General features: G+C 39.6%; 1 protein-coding gene across 4 annotated transcripts in view; it reads right to left on the bottom strand.

The window, feature by feature from the left end:
• Positions 1–1,683: 1,683 nt before the first annotated feature.
• The window catches only part of GALNTL6 (polypeptide N-acetylgalactosaminyltransferase like 6), a 452,994-nt gene continuing 433,408 nt past the window's right edge, over positions 1,684–21,269 (bottom strand). For all 4 annotated transcript variants that reach the window (XM_035324503.1, XM_035324500.1, XM_035324501.1 and 1 more), the window contains 3 exons: positions 15,667–15,783; positions 8,107–8,256; positions 1,684–2,546 (listed from right to left, as the gene is read on the bottom strand). In XM_035324503.1, coding sequence (XP_035180394.1) covers positions 2,379–2,546; positions 8,107–8,256; positions 15,667–15,783 — 435 coding nt within the window. In that variant the 3' untranslated portion in view covers positions 1,684–2,378. The remainder of the gene's footprint in view (positions 2,547–8,106; positions 8,257–15,666; positions 15,784–21,269) is intronic.

Genomic DNA, 21,269 nt, shown 5'->3' with positions numbered 1-21,269 from the left:
AATCAATGTGTGCATAATATAAATTGCTTAGCTGGTTTAGCAATTCTCCTTTGCCTCTCTATTTTGGGCAGACAGTGTTGTTTCCAAGACTTTGACAGTTTGGGGCCATTTTCAATCAGCAGCCTGAAGACTGCATTTACATTTTAGGTGCCCATTTTCTTCTTTTTCTAAATCCTCTTTTCTCATGTTCAGGCTGCAAATAAATGATGCTACAAGCACTGCACCTGGGAAGGCTGACAGTCTGCAGTGCCCAGTCTGGTCCTGTGTACTGATAGCTACATAAATCTGAAGTATCCTCACACAGCAGCCTTACTGCCTCCATTCTTCAGCACACCATAACTTTAAATTAAATTTAAACAATACCTAAACAAGTTAATTTGCTTTAAAATCATAAAATGAGAAGTCTAGCTCTATAGACATTACTTTTAGATTAATTGAAAGGTCTCTTCAATAACCTGAAGCAATTACTCACAGTATGGATGCATTTCAGAATTTTCTAAGTGCACGCATCCTAAATGCTTCAGGATCTCATTACCGTCCTAAAAAGTTCCTATAACCTACAATTTTGGGTCTTAATCTACAACTACAAGGTGCTGTCATAAAATAGCGCATACTAATTGGTATTAGAACCATCCTCTGGATGCAATCAGTGCTCTTTGTGCATAAACACAGTGTAAGGAGCAATACATAAAACACATTCACCCTTATCCCTCAGAACAGGGTTGCCTACACATCAGTAGTTTGGCTAGAAAGTCACCTCTCCAGGAGTCAGAATAATCAACTTAATTACATATGATCTTTTTGGAACCTAACAGCACTGTTCAAGCCACCTCTAGGGAATGTCATCTATCCGTATTTATGGTGCTTTCATCTGTTCAATGTTCAATGTGTGTTTTCATCTGTTCATTCACGTTTCAAGCAAAAGCAGTCCATATACTTTTTGGATACATTTATACACGCGCTCTTACCTTGAAAAATCCCAAACTTGTCAATTAGGTTCCACATATCAGTATTAACTGATTTGTTCGGAAAAGAACCGTAGGCCTCTCAAACCAATAGCTTGATCATTCTTAGGGACACCACATGCCATAATGACCATCAGTGTGACAGAAATCTGTCTGAATCTAAATTGTGTCTGTGCCTAAGACACCAAAATATTATAACACATAACTTGTTTGCACTCCTCTTTTCCTCCATCATAAGATCTGAAGTGCCTTTTCTTTGCTAACTAAGATTCATGTAATTTCCCTCATGGTTTTCATCAAGAACTCTGAAACCACCCAACTAGTTTCATGTCGATTTTTCTCTCCAAGCAAATCTGTCAATAACAACATACGATCTCTGCAAGATCTTCTAAGCAGCACTACGGGGAGTCAACAATTTTTTAGGTGATGGCAGTGTACCAATATTAATTTGACTAACCTAGTTCAGCATGCAGTATGCAATTATTTCCTACTCTCATGACGTTTTTTGTCTTCCTATTTTAAATTTAATTTATACTTTGGTAAGGATTCTACCTTTAGAAAAGATAGCTAGTCCACAAGCCTTCCATTATGTTGCAGCTGCTGATGTTATCTTTGTCACTGAAAAAAATCTCACCTTGCGTGACAATGGGATTTGAATCACAACTGCTAAATATATCACGTATAGAAATTTGATTTTTTTTTTTTTTTTTTTTTTTTTTACCAACTGAAGGGGAGAAGTATGAGGACAAAACCTTACCGTTTATTTCATGCTTCACTACAGTGTAATTCTAGACCCTAAGATTTCTACCGTTCCTATTTTGGTAATGAATGGAATGCAAAAGGGAGGTATTTAAAATTAATTGCAGCAGTTCTGAGGGTTAAACCTGCTTAACCCAACCTTTTATTAAGAGAATATCAACAGAGCATATATCTTGTCTGGGGAGTGCTGGGACATCATTATTCTTCCACCAGCATGTTTAGTTCTAAAATCTGGGATTTCTTCAGGTTCCTGTAGCCGTCATGCACACCATATACCCATCCCGAATTATAGCGTCTGTTCTGAACTACTCACTACGGCAGGACTTGACCTGAGAAACTCTAGAGTTTTGTTTTACTTTATTAACTTGGAGTACTTTTAAACAGTTCTTAAACAAAGTTTTCCCTTGACCAGCAAGGGAGTTTTTAGCCTGAAGTTCTCAGCAGCATCCGGTGAGGCTCCTAGCCAAGTTCTTCAGATACTGTACATCCACAAGGACAGCCTGCTGGCTCTTGCTGTGGCATTTTCTTAATCTTCAGGACAGACTTCCTGGATCTAGGAAATTTAATTCCTGACTCCTTTGACCCAGATGCTGGCGAAAATGTAGTCTGCAGGCTGTATGTAACTGGGTGTGTTCATTTTTTTTTTTTTTTTCCCTAGGAACTGGCCTTGCTGTTAAATTTTTCTAAAACAGTTGTATTAATATGTTCAAAAATCCACTGTTGAGTTTCAGATAAAGGATCACATCTGTTCATGAAAATCTTCTTTTCAGCTGGGTTGCAATCTATGCAGCTGCTGCTTACCGGATGGAACAAAGTTTTGTCCTACAGGAATGAGAAAAAAATACAATTAAGTAGCAGATGCCAAGTAATTGGAAGTGTTCTCATTTTACAGAACATGGATTAACACAACCCTGTCTGAAATGATTTCGTATACTCTGTGTCATAACCTTGGGTAATAACTACAGCTTAATTTGTGAAGCTGTAGAGAATCTAGTATTTTTTCCTTGGGTTTTTATTCTCCAAAAAATTGGGGATCAGGAAAGAATGAGAAGACATCTTCTGGTCTTTAGATAATAACTATATAATACAATGAAAAGACAGAATGTCTTTAGGTAATCTTTGCATATCATGTGCTTCCCTGGGCCCCATTTAAATGTCTGAACCTGAAAAGTCTGGTTTTTTGCTTGGGTTTGTTTTTTGACAATTTCTACTGTGCTTCTGGGCAGGAGGATCTGTAACAATCTGTCTGGGAACTGGGTACTATTCAGCTTGATGAAGGTGTCAGTAATGAATATTAACTGGAATACTCTGACAGACAGACAGACACAGGACTGATGATCTTGGTTCTCACCCCATAAAACGCTGACTTTGCCTGCAGCCTCAGTAAGACAAGCCAAGCCACTGAAGTACTCTATCTCTGCTCCCAAGAAGGAAATTGTAACACTGTTTTAACTCCCTATAGAGATTTTGGGAGCAGAAGTATGGATTATGTTGTTTTAAAAAGGATCTTTATGATTATTAGTTTTATTAATTTTACTTCACAAAAATTGAGTTAATTTTTAATAACCTGACTGTGAATCTTTGGTAAAGCATAAAGTACCCAGATAAGCAACTGGTATTTGTTGGGGAGTTTCAATGTATTTAGTTCATGTAAGCAAGTGGTTGAGGGAGACAGATGTGGGAGTGATTGGTTGGTTTGAAGTTCCCAGGGACTATACAATACAGTTACCGTATCTGTTGAAATAAATTTCAGATTACTCTCAGTAAACCACATGCAGGCTCCAACCTCCTCCATACCAAACATGCCCCGACAGTAGTTTAATATTAATCGAGGAAGTGCCTGCTTGCCCAGTTTGCAAGAGAAAAAAAAAGAAAACTACTTGACAAATCACAATTGATTAAAAACTCACAGGAGTCCTCTGGGTGCTGAGCGATAATCTTACAGAAACCTCTTGAACTAAAAATACCCTGCCATTCAAAAAAAAAAGTACTAAGACAAAACCAAAAACAACACAATAAGCCAAAAAGAAACAGAAACCACTTTTGAAAAGGAAAGCTTCCTCTTCTTTTTCTGTTTTAATTTGGGAAATAATAAATTATTTGATTCTGCGGGGTGTTAAACACTGGTAAAGCACAATATCCTTTTTTTATATATATATATATTTAGTATATGCAACAAAGAGCAATTCTGAAAGTACGTCATCGTGCTCTCATTGAGGGTGATGGTGCTTGACCTGCCTACCACAGACACTAGTATTCACCTCCAACTTTTACCCCTAGGAAGCTGCTAACCACACGTACACGTAGGACTGTAAGTCTGAGGGAAGCTGTCAAAACCAGCAGGACTAAACCAATCTGACCGCCTTTGTGTGGATGGGGTGGGTAGGGGCCCATTTTGCTCTATGCCATGTCCTCAGTGTGTCACGAGTGGTCCTACCAGAGCTCGCAAGCACCCTCTGGGGTGGTGTTTGTGCCCTTTTGCACCTCACCAGCTCCTCCTGGTCTGTGAGTGACTGAGGGATGGCATTGGCTGAAATGGGGAGTGGGCAGTGATGTGGCACAGCTTCCCCGCCTGCTGCAGGGCCTCGCAGGAAGGTGACGTCTGGTTTTCCTCGCATTGTAGCTGGGGACGAGGTCAGCCAAGCTGCTAGGAAGCTAAAGATGGAATACTAGAAGCTTTAATACAGTAGCTGGTACAAGAAGAAAGGAAGCTGTTTCATTGCAAAAAGTGTGCTATGAAAAACACTCCGGCCTTTTCAAAGAGAGCTGGTGGTCTGTATTCTCACAGAAATTGTCAGGGGATGCAGTTTTTGAATGAAGCATTGTTGGTGCCTTCTTTTAGCAAGTCTGGTTATTAGGAGAGAAGAGCGTCTTTCAAGAAGAGGGACATAGTTACTACTCTGGGAAAACTTCTGGCTGACTTAACGATGTATAAAGGCCTATTAATTTATCATCTCCAGCTTACACTGACCTAAGGTCGAAGCCTGCTGTTCTTATGGATTTCAATGGAAACAGGCTGAGGACTTTAAGGGGTAACAGTTGTGTGCATCCCAGAGAAGAACTTTCTGAGAGAAATATATAAATTCCTCTTTACACCAATATTAAAAAGCCACAGGGACCCTTGTGGAGACTTTTCTAACATCTGAAATGAGCAGAGCGATTTCTTTTTTCTTCTGCATGACAGCAAGTCTGAATATTATTTGTAGGAGAAACTTCTCCATAAGATAATAGGCCTCGGCAGTTAAGGGGGTTGGTAATGAGACACAGAGTCTTTCATTTCTTCTAGGTCACTGCTGTAACTATGGCCAAGGACAACAGCAACTGGAAGTCATTATCAGCTGGTAGCTGCAGTCGTTTATCTGAAATTAGTCAGTAGCCTCAGCGCAGTTTCAGCAGGACTATGTCCATATGATAAAAACCACTATCACAATGACATGTCTTTGGTTGTCTGAGGAAATAATCTATGGGCCCACTGAGTGAAGAGTGAACTTACTCTTACAGTTTGTCCCTGAAGCTGTCAGGAAAGTATGAACAAACCATGCCATTCTGGGCAGAGTTTTTGACGTTGTCAGTCTAGCATCTATTGTAATCACTACGTTCAGCGTAAAATTATAGTGTAATGGAACCGATTTTGTACAATTATAACTGTTATTTTTTAAATACCTACTAAATCAGCTCTCTCTTGGATACCTGTGCTCTACAAATAGTACTAAGGGGACTAGGGCACATAAATTTAATCATACTTTATCAGAACTGATGTATTACCTCAGAGTGACACTAAGCTGAAAACCTGAGGCATATTCCTTCACTGAGAGGAATGGAAATTTGTAGACACTGTTGATCTTCATCTCTGGCACGCTTAGGAATTGTAAACAGAGCCAAGGAAATGGCTTTAGATTGGAAAGCCATTATTCTCCAAAATCTCTAATATCTTCAGATTTCTCCCATTGCTCCCGGAATTATTTACAAAACCCCATTATGGTGTCAATATTGTTTTCCTAGTATTAAACTCACTTTCTTATTTTTCTAATCCACAGTGATGTTCATGATATTACCTGGATTCAGGCTACTTCATCACTTCTTACAGGTATACTTGGCTGTTTTATTACACACCGATAGTATGGACTAAAAAAATATAATTTCTTAGTATCACAAACTTTCTGGACTTTCAAATACTTGCTTAGAGCTCACCAGTGACCTGAGGATGCAAATAATCAAGAAAAGAGACTGACCCTTAAACTAATAAAAAACTCATCTTCTAGTTTTGTAGGAATGGCATGACAGTATGATAAGAAATGCTTTATATTAAGCGTCTTATAAGATTCTGACAAACAAGGTCATTTTTCCTAATAGATGGGAAGAATTAATGGCAGGATGAACAAATGACCATCACAAAGCTATGGCTTTGGTAAGTCATGCAGAGAACAGAACACAGTTGCTGACCTTCTCTTTCTTTTTCAAAAGGAGACATTTCTTGTTTAACCACAGACTATTACTCCTATTTTTTAAGGTGCAATTTTAGTCACAACCTGTCTTCTAGGTAAAGGGCTCTATTATAGAAGCATTAAACTGATATAAGCATCCTTTTGCTAGTTTGGTCTATTTCTCCTTGGGAAGCAGTATATATCCCATCGCCTAGATGCTCCAAAACTAGATAAGGATTATAACATTCGGATTTTTTTTTTTATATAGCTGTACACCAAAAATCTCCACCATAAATCTACCCTGTGAAACAATCAAAACCTACTTAATGTGTAGCCAAACTAAAACTAAGCCTAAATAATAATAACAAAATTATAGTTTCACTAATCAACTACACTTTCTTTATTAGAAGTTTTATAGTTGAACGGTAAGTACTCATGCAAACTAATCAGCTTGCTGTCAGGCTACTATTACAGTTGGGACTGTGTCAGTACTTCCATCATCACAAAATTTTGTAGTGTCTTTTGCTGAGATGGAAATGCCTGTCTTGCATTCAGAATTTTTATATGAGTCCTGTCAGCCTTCTGGAAATGAAAAATGAAGCTGTGCAGAGGATTTAATAGAACTCACACTGTGTATTTTTTTCAAATGTCATTTTTTTTTTTTGTTATCTGCTGTATACTGTCCACATCAAAAGTGATGAGCCACAAAGAGGGCAGCTCCAGACCTGCATTTTTCTTATGAACCAGCTACATTAGGCACCAATGAAGTGCTAAAGGTATGAAAGCTTCTTTCTTACAGCTTGGGCAAGCAAAAAGATAAATTGGAAGGGTTCTGAAGCAAGAAGGTATTATAATGGCATTACAAAGTCAGATATGCAGCAATACAGCCATGACAAGTTATGTCCTCTAAATATCTGGCCCATACATTTTAACTTTATTACAAGCAATACCTCAGCTTCAAAGGGAATGTGTTTCTGGAAAATATTGCATTGCATCTCTGATTAAAAGGTAAATACAGTAAAAAAAGGCACAGGCTAATAAGTAGGTAGTCAGAAAAAGTATCAGCTAAAAAAGTATGAGCAAAACTATTTCTTATGCTTCTGAATTAGGTGCCTATGAATCATTTCAATCTAGAAAGCATTACTGAAGTTTATGTGGCAAAATCCAATTCCTGGCACTTAGGTCCCAGGATGACAAGGCATAGTGGTCACTGAAAAGTGAAGGATGCAGAGGAAGTCCTTAGTGCTTCAGAGAAATGTATGTCCTTATCCTGCCTGGAATACAGAGTTTATTAGTGAAATGTTTTATCAAGGTAACTTACTGATTAACCATTTTTTTTTTAAAAAAAACATGGTAGCATTACTTGGACATTTTTTTTTTTAACCCTAAATGAGGCTCTCTCATTTCCTAGACTGACCTCCCATTTTTAGCGATTTATCAAAATGAGCTGAAACTTGGCACATCAAAGTAGTGTCTAAGCTGCTTATCTTTAATTTATAAACTCCTGCCGTCTCTGGGCTTACAGCAGTGCTTTTAATGTTGGTTTGGGTTTTTTTGAGGGAGATATTTCTTCCACTCATAAAATGTAGTAAAATAATAATATTTAACTCATGAGCAGCATTTCTTAATGCTGTCACATTGGATGAAAATACTTCCAATAGTGCCTCTGCTAAAATGACACAAGTGTCTTGAAGTGCCAGAATGGTAAAACACCTTTCAGGGAATGGATCCAACGCAGACACCCTCTGAGCTGGATCAGATCCATTTTCATTTAAATTTGACCTAAATAGCTGAATGCTCAACAGGAACATACTCTAGAGAGATTACCACAAAATTAAATTGGAATAAAACAGAGTGGATTTTAAAACACAGCTTCTCTGATGGGAAAACACAAGCCTGCACTAACTTGAATATAGACTCAAGTCTGAACCTCTGAAATGACCCAGAGTGATTCTGACCTTCCTATAGCTCCAGTGCTGGTTTCCCTTCATCCCATGACAGTCATACAGTGTGACAGGGCTACTGTGCGAGATGGCGTCGAAGCAGAACTTCCTGGTGTGAAGTGGCTCCCCGGGGCGGATGTCTTCTCTCCAGCCGAAGGTGAAGAGCTAGAAAAACAATCAGGCAATGCATTAATCTGTTACTAGTGGGAAATGTTTAAAAACAGATGCACAAAGCTCGATGCATGCTGCCCTGCTCTGTACATCACAGCCTCTGATTAAGGGAGATACTACATGTGTACGATTCAGTGATTCCAACTGCCTTAATTAAAGTGCATCAACAGCAATGCGGAGTACACCCCAGGAAGGCACAATCAGCCGCTTATCGCAGGGAAGGGAAAAATCTCTGGTGACACAGTTCTTTGAAGAGGAGAGGGAATACGCTGTGTTAAGCCTTTTGTTACCCCAGTTAAAGGCACACTGGTGCACACGAGATCTGCAGCTACCAGGGACTCAGAAAGCCTCTGCTGCTGACACTCCTCTAGCTCTTGTTTGGGTCTGAAGAAGTCTCTTAGAGAGATCTTCCCATCCTGGAATATCCTTTATGCTTAATGAACAGATTCCTCCTGTTTATATGGGACGCTGTTAGCATGTCTTCTCTTGACTGTCTTTTTTCTCCAAACAACACACACTAAATGATGGTCTTTCTGTTGTGAAACCTGTGAGCTACAGGCAGCTTGTTAAAGCTCTTTTTTTGCTTCCTGAGAGGAACTGTGGAGGCTCACAGTTAACAGAGGAATTCTTCTCAATCAGGCACCAGCTGTCTGAAATTATGCTGTGACACTGCAGTTGTTCAATCATAAGATGAAGGTGACAGGTCTGACAGCATCAAATTTAAAGATGCAGAGTGCATTTTCCTTTCCTGCAGACCAATCCTTGCAGAAAACAGGTTGTAGCTAGAAAATTGCTACCTAGAAGCTCTGCTGAGAGCTGTGAAGTTTTTGTTTTTATTTTATTTTAATTTATTGTTTAAGTGCTATTCTACGGCATTCTGCTTGGCTCTTGTTTTTCCACAGTACAAACTGAAGCATAACACCAAGAAAGCGAAGCTCTCTTTAAATGAGCAAACCTTGCTAGTGGAAACCATTTAGCTGTGACCACTCATGTGGAACCGCACACGGGCTCATCACCCGGAATAGCAGCTCCACAGGCTGTGCTCAGACTGCCTCCAGCACCCCAGCTATCTCAGGGTAGTTTCAGTACTGCCCTAGCGACCTGCTCCCCACAGCGTATACTTTTCCTGGTGTTAGAACCAGTCTCTACAAATCCAAACTAAAGCTCAGTGCAAGGTGGGTCTGATCTGGAATACTGCTGTGGTTCCCAGATTTTGGCCCTTTCATTGTGATAGCTGTTTTCTCTCTGTGGTCTACCTAAAAGATACATCTTTCTAAAATGCTGCATCTTCAATGCTATGCCATCCTCCAAATACCGCATTTCAGAGGCATTATTGTTTCCTGTGGTTTGCAGGCACAGAATGCAAGCATATATCCGAATATTTACTTTTTTTTTTTTTTTTTTTCTTTTTTTCTGGTGTCTCATTGTAAGACCTTGTTCTGTCTGTTAGCAGCTGTCATTTCCTATTTACTTCTGTACTGTAGGTTTTCTAGTCAGCATTTGCTCAGTCTGTCCCTGTGTCCTGCTCATTTCTTCTTTCCCCCAGAGTGCATTTTAGATTTATCTGCAGTAAAATGCAGTGGACAGCTTTAACTTCATTTTCAAACCAATTCCTGCTTCTTAAAAGGTTAAGTCTTTCTCCACTTTTATTCATGTTTCTTGGAAGCATCATCATGGACTCCCTGAAAAATAGGCTACCATTTCACAAGCAAAGTAAGAAGTAAGATTTGATACAGGAAAAAAAAAGCTACAATGCTGCATCTTTAGAAAAAGGGAAGCCTGAGATTATTTTCCTTTAAAGGAAAAAACAGAAAAAGCAATTTTCTCTCTTTTGCTTTACTTTTCTACAGCCAAGTAATAAACCTGGAGCTCAAAGTGATGAATAACAAATACCTAGAGAAATGGTGTGGAACAGTGGTTTTGCAATATTCTCATTCTCATGACTATTTTGCAAGACAGAGGTCCTCTTGCAGCACCCTTCTCATCTTTCCCAGTGGCTGGCTCTCCAAATTTTTCATTCTGTGCATCATCAGTGAGCTGAGGGGCCATTCCTGTTGCTCTCAAGACCTTGGCTCAAGGGCTACTGCCACACTGAATGGATTAGTACACCTGAAAAAGCTAAAGCTAGCTTTTATAGCAGATCAGACTGATGCAGGGTATACCTTTGCCCTTCTCACTCCTGTGTAGATTCTGAAGACCGCCAGGGCTGTGTTCTGTTTGAAAGTCAAGAATCTTGACTTGGTAACACTTAGGAGTTTTTTTTATTCCCTTTCACTGAAAAATGGGATCTGTGTAATACTAGATCTTGTTGATTAGACTAACACAGATTCCTTCCCTTCCTTCTTAGCCTGATGTTTTGTAGCACAGTTGCATTTACAAATTAAAAAGTACATCTTCTCCACAGTGATACTACTACAAAACAAACCTTGTTAAGAGGCAGAAACTCAGTTTTAGGACTAAGAAAGAGGGAAAAAAATGAATGGAAAAAAGGTTATACTTATCTCTACACGCAATTAGTATTAAAATTTATAGAAAATATTAAAACTTACAGATAAAATTTGAAGGCCTGTGACCTTCTAATCTCACCATTCTATGATATCCTCCATTACACATCAAATCCTGTGTACATCAACACTAAATCTGGCCAATATAAAAATGATCTTTCCTCTGCATAATGCATAACAATGCTATGTGTTATTAGCTGTGGTCCTGAGCACATAACACTCTGCTCTGCCACCATCCGTCACTTTGGATGTTGTTCCTTTGGCCCAAGCTGTTAGGAGCCAGCTGAGCCTGACTTCATGAGAAACGGATGAACCCTCTGTACTCCTTCATTCACTCCCATCCGTTTCCAGATTTGAAACAAGGCTGCAAAGAGATTTCCAAACACATTAGAAACAGATAACACTCTGTCCTTTCACTCATAGTTTCCAGGGCTGCTGCTCCCTGTCAAGTTCAAGAAACTCTCTCTGCTTTTGGCTCCTTCCCCCCCCTCCCTCCACCTCCTGTCCTACCGCAGAACCTGTAAAACAAGGCCCCATCCTCTGTGTTTGCAAACAAATATTTTCTCAGCCTGTGCGCTTTAGCTTCTGATGAGGCCTAGCCCTGTCACAGGACAACTTGGAAAAATACAGCTTTCCATCTATCTAGTTTTTTAAGAAGAGCTTAATTTGTAATTGGCACCGGGCCTGAAAAATGATTGCCTGACACAGCCACTGTTTTGGGACTGTCTACAGGACAAAGACCCTTTTGAAAACATTAATGCTCTCCAGCTTTACAACATTGGTTGGTTGCTTGCTGCCTGGCCGAGCTCTGTCAGAGAGCGTTGTGCTCGGGCCATAGCACAAGATTTAAGCAGACAACATGCGCCCCGCACAAAGACAAAATGTCACATTTGTGAACTAGACTTTGACTTGAGTTTTCATCTCTGAGAAGACAGAGCTGGGTGGGTTGCACAGCTACTGGCTGGGTTGGGCTGGAGATGATGTCTGTCCACTCACTCCCTGGCCAGCCTGGAGGACTTGAGAAGACAAAGAAGATGCCTGCCACCACATACTTTGCTGCTCTTTGGTTGGCCCCAGTTTCCCCTCAAACCAGGTAGTAGTTCTGAGAAGAGGGAGGTGGAAGATTGCCAGATGTACCACCCTCCTGCCCCTTTCCTTCCTCTCTGTTTTTTAATTCTGAGGAAGTTTCCAGAAAGCTCAGTAACAATCACCTTCACTTCTGATTCTTCTCCTGTTCACCAGAAAAGGTACAAGACATTCACAAAGCTTTTGCCTGCTGTTTGCCTGCTGTACAGCTCTGGGGTGGAAGGTCTCCTTCCTGGGGGCTGCTATGGGGCTGAATCAAGGAGCACGAGGGGTTGTGTCTCTGTCTAGTGATACCATCAGCACTACCACCTGCTACACCAGTCATATAATATATTCTTCCAAAGAACTCCCTGTAGATTTACACCACAAGTTACAAGACCAGCTCAGTGTCAGTCCACACTACTTGAAATATGACAGTAAAATACTTGATATTTTCATTAACACTGCTAGTGTCTACTGGCATACGTAGAAATCTTGAAATTCAAGAAAGGTACTAGCAATAAGGAGGAGCTATCAGAGGGCTGGTGAGCTCTTCTGCATTTCTTCCCAAACACTCTTTAACAAAGTTGATCTTCACAGCTTACAGTGGGTGCAAGAAGAAGATCACCTTCTTTCTCCCTTGGAACTGCTTCATTAGACTGTGATCTTAACGTCTACTGCAGGTAACGTTCCTGACCGTGTAGCCTTTGGGACTGAGGAAGGACAGCTAGTCAAGACACTTTCATCAAAATATACCAATCTATAACCAATCTAAAATATACCTTTGTGGGATTTTTTTTCCCTACCACCTGTCACTAACACAAAGGCAGATTTTGCTTGCCAGGGTGGAAATTGAGATTTTGACCTCTGGGTTCCTGAGGAGCTACAGGACAAAGAGGCATCAGCTACAGCTAGACCTGTGGAGAACTGGCTGCTAACAACAGTGCACACAGTCACTCCACTGAGGAAAACTTTAGGACAATGAAGGGAAAGGATGCTATCTTGTTTCTGAAAAAAAACCCAAGCCCTGCATCACCAAAATGTTTTTACCTTCCCAAATTAAACATTTTCAGAATTTATTTTCTACAAGAAAAACAAAAATTCTCCTCTGGATAATCTGTATGTACGGTAATTTTCTATGGGATAGAAATTCTGAGTTTCTGCCAAGTCTACTATCTAGTCTGCTTTGTCTGAAAGTTTATGAGATTCACAGAATCACAGATTCTGTAATTCTTTCCTTTCTTTCTTAACTGGCATCTTGAAAACCCGTACCTTGCACGGACTCACTCTTGAAATCTACCAGCCAGATGAATGTGTTTTATATCAGGAATCTGAATATTTGAGCACAAACCGTTTCATTTTGTTTCTAAACTAATCATGAAACCAATAAGATATTAAAAGTAATAAGATTATGCACATAAAGAGTTACCTAGTAATACAGTAATGGATATTATGCCAATCATCTTTATTCTGAAAGTTCTATTTTCTAGTTTTAGAAAATAAAGGAGAAAGTGAAGTGAACTTTTTCTAGGAGGAAGCGGAATTATATTCATGTTACCCTAACTTTCGTCTAGGGATTCTTCAACAGTTCTCATGATTTCTGGGATTTACGTTGGCAGGTAGATAAACTAATGGCACCTATGCTCCTATCAGTTGGAACAACAGATTCTGAACGTGGTTCTGTCTCCTGGGACAAAAACAACAACAACAACAACAACACAAACAAACAAACACACCACAAACGAATCCAAACAATCCCCATTTTAGCAAAGGAAAACAAACTATGTTGAGGGTTAAATAGTATTATTATTATTATTATTATTTGATGGGGCGGTGTGTGTGGGGGGGACTTTTAAAGCCATTAATTTTCACCCTCCTCTGTCAGAGCTGAAAAGCTCAGTCTTTTCTGGTTGTCATCACCGAGAAGCTCCCAGCGATGCTAATTCATTAACCTTCCTGGGGGCCCGTTTGTGTTCAGCTTGTCCGGAGCTGCCCTCTGCTGCTTGTTTTCTGAATTACACACTTTAAAGAGTAGCTCTTGGAAAAGGAGAAATGTGTAGGAAAATCGAACAATCAGCTGTGTGATCCTGCTCCTGCCCCTCTTAAGCAACCCAGAAAAGTCACTGAACTGTTCAGCAAATTGAATTAAATGGCTTGGCTTGGATTTTGGCAGTACTCGTCCAATGCAACTGTATCATGCTGTTCAGAAAAATGTTCCCTTGCAGTGTTTTGAATGCTATTCTGTGGTGAGAAGGTACGTGCTGTTCTACTCCAGCCTCACAGAAATAATTCATGATTCCCTCGAGGCACATGTCAAGCAGTTTGGGAGGTTTCATAGTTCTGGCTCAGCACTTTGAGGTTGGTTGAACTTGTTCTGTGTTAACTTAACCCTATTTATCTTAATGAAGTCACTTTTTGTAATTAGTGTAGAATGAGACTATTGCATTGAATCTGTTTCCAAGCATCATGATGTGCTGGAATGTGGTGAAACACAGAGTCCTTCCTGATGGTCTTCTCCCTTTGTGGCCCTTTCCTTTCCTCACCAGAACTTGCTCCTTCAAATGATATTTCAAACCTCCCTTTTTTCTGCTTCCCCGGTCTTATTTTGTTTCTTTTAGCAACTTTTCATCCAATTTTCTTCTCTCTTTTCTCTTTCCTCATATCTGGCAGTGTCAGGACTCCCTCAGTTCTTGGTGAGAGTTTGGACCTCTTCATGTTTGCAGATTTTAAAACTAGAGAGGCCACAATGATGGTCTGGACCATACAAATTCCTTTAAATAGTTGTTTGAATTTCTGGATGTCTTTCATAAAAAATAAATAAAATAATTTAAAAAATCATCTACGTCAGCACCCTATCAGTGTGCTTTACCTTTGCTATCTATATGAAGAAGCCTTCTTTCAGCAATCTCCTTTCCCTTGTGTTGGCACTTATCTAAATTGTGATCATTCTTTAGCTTCTTAGCTTCATTCACTAACACACCTCCCCCTGCATTTCTCAGTATCCTCAGAGAATGATTTTTTGACCTCAGCACTTCAAATACCCCTCAGAACTCCTCTCTCCTGAGCTTTTAATATCTTTAGAAGTGCCATGTATGACTGCCAAGTCATTTTTTCTCTTCAGCATTGGTGATTTTTTCTAATCCGTGACTTTGCCGTGTGGAAGGCATGTTCACTAAAATTGCTAATAAATGGTCAGGTTGTACTTTTTGTCCAGATTCTCTTTGCTCATGTTGGCCAGAGCTAGTGAGTCATGATTTCTTTCCTATGGCACTCACAATCATGGTGAGTACAAATGAGAGATCTTTTCCTCCATACTCCTGGGAGGTAATATTTTTCTTCCTAACCTACCTAGATAAAAGGATGTTTGAGTCTTTATCATCCCTTATCCTTGTGAAACCCTTTCTGGCTTTCACCCCATTTATCTTGCTTATACTTCTTATTCACTTAACATAAGACCACTTGCTGTGTTTATTGAGATGAAAGCATAAAAGGAGAAAACCACTAGAGCTTTACATGCCCAGGTAGTATATTTAAAATATTTTCAAGTAAGTGAACTGAAATCAAAGTGTTTTCATGACACAGTGCAGTAGAATGGGGCACCCCAAAGCTCTTTGGGTATTGCAATTCATGCTGGAAATTCAGAAGAATATATAGCACAGATGACAAATTTCTGAGCTTAGGTTAAAGCATACTTTTTAAAAAAACTATTAAGGTCAGCAATCAGTCAAAAATGATTTCTACACCTTGCTTTACCTTAATAAAAAGACAAAATGTTCAGAAACTGGAAGAGATGTAACAATTTGACACTGCTTTTGTCTATTAGCTGTTAAAATACCTGTTCATGTGACCACGTCCGTTCTGAGCCATCCTTCACACAAATGTCTAGCCTCAGCTCAGTCCCCGTGGCTCCATGTTTACTGTCCACACAGAGATTGGCTGCCACGTTTCGAATCTGCAAAACCAAGCAGTGACATTTTACATTAAACCAGGCTGCAGAACAGAGCTTCCAACATAAAGGAGCTAGGAATTCAGCTGTCTTAGAAGCTGAGGGGCTTGAGACTCAGTTACATATATGTGGTGGGTCTTACTTTTCACAGGATAGAGCACCGGCTCCTGGAATGACCTATTCTTTATTTGAACAGCTTTGGAAGCGGCCAAGTTTGAAATACTCTGCTTAACAAATGAAAGGTAGGTCTGTGTGAAATAGTCTCGTGTGGGAAGTTCAAAGTTGAGTCTTTTTTTTTTTTTTTTTTTTTTTCCTCTTACTGGAGCAAGTGAGATCAACTGCATTAAGAGGAAATGATTTCTGAATGACTCTCTCACAGACTTTGGAGCAATATTTCTTGAAGACTCAGGCACACCCTTTCCCAATGCATATTCTTATTTTTACACAATAATACCATTGTAGATAAAGTTTGAACTAGTGTTCAAAGTGCATAAAATTAGAAAGTACTTAACTTACTATGCCTACCCAGAAGTTCTTTGTGCTGTCTTGTCTGTATGCTTCTGCAAACAATCTGTAGTGGAACTTATTCTTAAAAGGAAAATGTCATTTTTGAGACTGAAATAATTGAGTAATAATTAACCTGTGACTATTAGTCATACCATTTATGTACGACTGCTGTCATGGAGATATTTTTGGAGGGCTAATCAAAAGCAGCAAGCTGCCCCCTGCCACTAAAAAGAGGAAAATGCTATATTTACTTTGCAAATACACGTATATTTCTCCTTTAATACCTTAGCTAAGCTGTTTAAAAATCTTTCAGAAACTTCCATAGAGAAGAGAACTTCTTAAACAACTTTCCCCTTCAATGAGATACAGAAAAACAGAGTAACCAAAACCTACCCACATGGAGAAGTACACAGATTTGGTATATACAATTCATAGAAAGCAGGCGCACATTTGACATTCTTGAAACAAATTTGGTCCATATTTAAAAAAGAGAAGCTAGATGCTGAAGGAGATTCAGCTGAGGTGGCATTTGTAACTTTCCATGGAAAATTTTTAGAAGTCATCATTTTTTCCATATTATATTAGATAAATGTAAACATTGCCACTCTTAGATACTGCATATCTCACCAAAAACAAACCAAAACCAAACCAGGATGGAAAACAGCTCATCATGGAAAACAACACAGCACAAAACACTGCAAAAAGGGGCAATCGTCATGCTTGTAAGACACATGGGAAAGCTGCTCTGCTCTATTCTTGAATCTGGAGGATTGGAATTGAGTCTATTCATCATGTTCTAAGAAAGATTTAGACAGATGGGAAAGCAACAGGAACTGGAGAAAATTAAAACAAACAAACAAAACCACCACACCACCTTCAGGAAAGGTTTTAGGAACTGCATTTGTTTAGCTTTGAAAAGAGCAGATTGAGCAAATAATGTGAGCATCAGTTTGAACAATTGGCTCCAAGAAACTCTGAGCTTTCACCAGACCTCAGAGGAATATTCTTCCAAGACTTGGACAAGTACAGTTCTAGGGTGTATTTCCTTATTCTGATGAAATGAAGGTGCTGTAGAAGAGATCAGATGCTAGCTTTTTGATATACACAACCAGATGCTGAGACGCAGGACCGAGCCCCATAGCACAGAGTCACGTTAACTGAAAAAAGGATGAAATGTAACTAGCTCTCAACAACCCTGCCTTCATTTTCATATCGTTCAGCAAAAAAAAGACAAGAAAGAATAACAAGGGGAAAAGATTTTATTTTTATATTTTTTGTCCTAAGTAAAATTTCTATTTCAAATATTATGAGCATTCAGTCATTTCTCAGTGCACTTAAATTTACTTTATATAAATAAAAATTATTGGCCTAATACAAAATTAAATGATACATCAGTTCTGTCCTTAAAGCGTGTGAGCTAATTAACATGAAGATGCTAACAATTACCATTAATCCTTGGGATACACTTATGGGATTCAGAACTGTAAAATGAGAGAGAATACACTCCACATTCAATGAACACTTATTGGATTAAAGAGCTTTCATAATTTTGTCTAGATGGCATTGCTCCATCCTGTCTCATTCATTTGGACTATGTGGTAAATTTATTCTACACATTTCTGGAAAAGCTTTGTGCTGAAGCTACATTTAGTTCCTTCACTGTTGGAAACCACTCCCTCTGCTCCTTAACAGTTTCTTCGAGTTAGGTTATTTTTTTTGTTTTGTTTTTCAGCTTACATGTTAATTCAACCTTTTTTTGTTTTATCCTTCCTGTCAGCTGCAGAGGGGTTGTGGTTTGTATTTCATTTTCTTTTTGTACTACAGGCATTTCAGTCAAGTCTGTGCTTTTGTTCTCTGGCATTTTTGTGTGGCCTTGGCAGTCACTAGAAATTGAACTGAGCCATCAAGCTGCTGCCAGAACCACAGGGAATGTTCTGCTGAACACCAGCACTGCATTGCTGCCAAATCCCCTAAGATCCCTTCACTGAAGAAGGAAGAAAAGCAGGAACAGAGCAAAGAGAAGCTCTATTTTCATTTATACATCAATATGCATTTGAACTGTCTTGTCCCTAGTCACATGGCACAATGGATTTCAAATGCTTAGGTTATGAGCTACAACTCGAGAAGAAATAGCTAGCACTCCTAACACACTCACATTTCCAACATTTGTAGTTGTGCCGTTGTGGAGACTGGGGATGAACAGGAGACATTTTAGCACACATGCGGGTAAGGCACTGAATTGCTACATACAAAGATTATTTGCCCAACCTTAAATGCTATCATTTGTACATACAGATATGTGTATGGGAAAGACATGTTTTTGAGGAGTTTGGACTAATAAGGGTGGTTAGTGATGATCTTAAATGCATTTTTGGAATTAAAGCGTGGGATGCTGTGTGTGTATCATAATGCATGCCTCTTGAAATGCTATCCTAACACACACTGGGACAGATACTGAGAAAGATTATGGACCTACAGTTCTTAGAGAGAACAGGTGAGGTGTAAAAGCACAGAGAACACAAACTCTAACGGATTTGTATTCTCCCTCTTCTATACTGAAGCTGTCAGAGTAAGGACATAAAGGCTCTTTCAGTGCTGCACCTATCTTTGGCAAATAGACGTGCCAACAGAGGGAGATTGCTGCTTTTGTAGCATCTGACTTCTGTGCTTTAAATGAGGTAGCAAGCCATGAAGAGAAATCACAGTGTAAGCCTAGATACAATTATCCTTGCATATTATAAAAAGCAGTGAATATACATTAAAACTACAGCTTCCTTTCTCTACATTAGCCAGCCCTTGTTAAAAAGACTTTTTTGCAGGGTAGGCAAGGCCTGGAGAAAGAAGTTGCTTAGCTCCCCAGAAGTACAGTGGGAAGAAGAACGTGATGTAAAACAGGAGCCAGAACATGAGAGGAGAGGTCTTTAAGCCTGTACTTTAGGGTTGAAGACTATACTATTACCTCTTGACATTTGAAGCTGCTGGTTTGATGCACAGGTATTTCTCCATTAACATTTAGGGAAAAGAACAAAGGACTTGTCAATGCAAAATATTTTTGACAGATGATATCAGTATGGCCAGCTCCACTACCAAGTGCATTGGATTATTAGGACCTATTAAAATATACCATTTTAAGTTCAGGGTTTGCATGTGTTTGATTAAAGCATCTCTGTGTTTATAAACAGAAACAATCACAACTACAGCATTCGCCCAGTCTCTTGATGAGAGAGACACTTAAAATAACTGCTTTGTAGAGAAAGCTGACCCATGGGCCCAAGCACAGTCAGAAGAATGGGATTTATTTGCAGTCAGAGTGCTAGTGGTTCCCCTGAGTTATTTGGTATATTGGTCACCTTAAGATTGGTTTTTAAGATGTCAAAATATTTTGAGAATATTAAAAGTACATTTACACAATTATCCACGTTCAGTGTTGCTTCCTTCTCAACTCTAGCCAGTTGAACAATTGACTGTTCAACAGAAAGGACATTTAAAAGAGTGTTTTCTTTATACTTGAAGGAAATTTGTGGTCAGCAATCACCACAGGGAGGCTGTGGCAGTTAAAGACTCATCTCTGGTTCCCATGCCAGTCTCTTTCCACCACCCTGATAAGCCCTTTCCATTGAGAAAGGACCAGACGTGCTCTGTTCTGCTGCTGCCTTGCTTTAACTGAGCTACACTGGTGGATGCAGTGGGTGAGGAATGCTTGCAGGATTTACTTCTGTCTCTTCATCAGTGAGTGGAGCAACACCTACGATTGTATCGTGTGATTAAATAAGAAAACCATAGTATGTATTCGAGCCTATCTGTCAGTATCTTTGGTTGGTTTTATTTGTGGAGCTTTGTTTTGCAAAGAAACAAACCAGAGGTTTGGATATTTTCAGGTATCAAAGGATTTCTCAACTCCTCTCTTTCTTCCCTTGTCCTATTTCACAGCTTTTTTTTTTTTTTTCCCCATTGATAATTATATTTCTCTTAACTATATCAAGAGTCCAGTCAGCTCCCTTCCTTCACAACCTCCTTTTTCTCTTTTACCTGTTACTGAAGTTATCCGCAACTTCAAACACTCAGGCATCCACTTTTGCTTGCCCATCCACACCAAGTTCATGTATAAAGCTTCCTAGTCCTAAGACAACATAGTGCATGCGTGAGCAAAGCTGCTGAGGTACAAATCGACTGGCTTCCAAAACCTCCAGTTTCAGTTGTAGTACATGTAGTACATCAACAAGCAGGGCAACATGCGTTTCCAGTAGGAAATAATATAGGGAAATTGACCATACTCAAAAATAAATTTACTTCAGATTCTCACACCAAAATAAAAAGAAAAGCAGGGGTTCCCAAACAGCGTTTCCATACAGCAGAATATACGGTCTCCCAGATAACTTGACCTCAGGCTGAATTAATGTCAGAGTTTTGCAAAAGTCAGTAATTACATGATTTAATCTTCTCCCCATGGGAGATGCAGATTAAGATGGTCTGGCTTCACACTCTGAGCAAGACTGCAAATTCCTGCAAGATTTGCTCCTGAGACAGGGTGAGATGTCCTGGCTGCAGCAGTGCCTGCCCTGTGGCCCCGCTGTCAGCACTTCTGGAGCATAGTGGGTGAGTCAGAGAGGGAGAGGTGCTCCCAGGGACACAGGGATCTGTGCTGCGAGCTCGTCACTGCACTATCCAGCTGCACCAAAAGTAAAAAGTGTGGAAGCATAGCAACCTAAAGACATCTCTGCGCTCCACACGGTCATCGTAAAATGAGCAAGGAGAAGATGGTGCTGTGAATATCCCTAGGGTGCCCCATACAATATAGCAACACGAGAGGCACCTTGGTGTTACCAGTTCATAGAGTACTTTCCTTACATCTGATTCAATGCCACAAATAAGAAAGTGGCTGTAGCTCTCGGAAGACATTATAAACATTCATTTATGTTGCTTTTTTTGTCTGAGAAGCACTTAAGGACAGTTTTTGTGTATGCTTACATTCTCAGATAACCCTA

The sequence above is a fragment of the Oxyura jamaicensis genome, chromosome 4 (assembly GCF_011077185.1).
Source record: "Oxyura jamaicensis isolate SHBP4307 breed ruddy duck chromosome 4, BPBGC_Ojam_1.0, whole genome shotgun sequence".
In the NCBI taxonomy this organism is placed as follows: domain Eukaryota; kingdom Metazoa; phylum Chordata; class Aves; order Anseriformes; family Anatidae; genus Oxyura; species Oxyura jamaicensis.
The sequence above is the reverse complement of the archived record's forward strand: the minus strand, read 5'-3'. Positions and strand labels throughout refer to the sequence as shown.